The following is a 239-nucleotide window of genomic DNA, read 5'->3' as shown; positions in this document are numbered from 1 at the left end:
CCTGCTGCTGCTACAGGGTTATAGCTGCTTTACTCGGAGGGAAGCCGCTGACTGGGTCGTTTGTGGTGCGCCCCCACTTCGTGCAAACCCTAAACCCTAAACCCTAATTCTAAACCCTAATCCTAAACTTCTTGCAAACCCTAAACTCTAATTCTAAACCCTAATCCCAAACCCTAGCCAGACGTGGCGCTTCTTCTCAAGCCAATACTCAAACCTTAGGAGGCGCCTTCGAGTGCCCT

At 50.6% G+C, this 239-nt stretch overlaps 1 protein-coding gene across 1 annotated transcript in view; it reads left to right on the top strand.

Annotated features, from left to right (window-relative positions):
* Positions 1–65, top strand: part of ETH_00035555 (uncharacterized protein) — a gene marked incomplete at both ends in the record, with an annotated part of 1,131 nt that extends 1,066 nt beyond the window's left edge. Inside the window, one exon of the mRNA XM_013375514.1 lies at positions 17–65. Within this exon, the coding sequence (XP_013230968.1) occupies positions 17–65 (49 nt within the window). The remainder of the gene's footprint in view (positions 1–16) is intronic.
* Between the last annotated feature and the right edge of the window lie 174 nt (positions 66–239).

The sequence above is a fragment of the Eimeria tenella genome, genomic scaffold, assembly GCF_000499545.2.
Source record: "Eimeria tenella Houghton genomic scaffold, Eth_scaff2825, whole genome shotgun sequence".
Lineage (NCBI taxonomy): Eukaryota > Apicomplexa > Conoidasida > Eucoccidiorida > Eimeriidae > Eimeria > Eimeria tenella.
The sequence above is the reverse complement of the archived record's forward strand: the minus strand, read 5'-3'. Positions and strand labels throughout refer to the sequence as shown.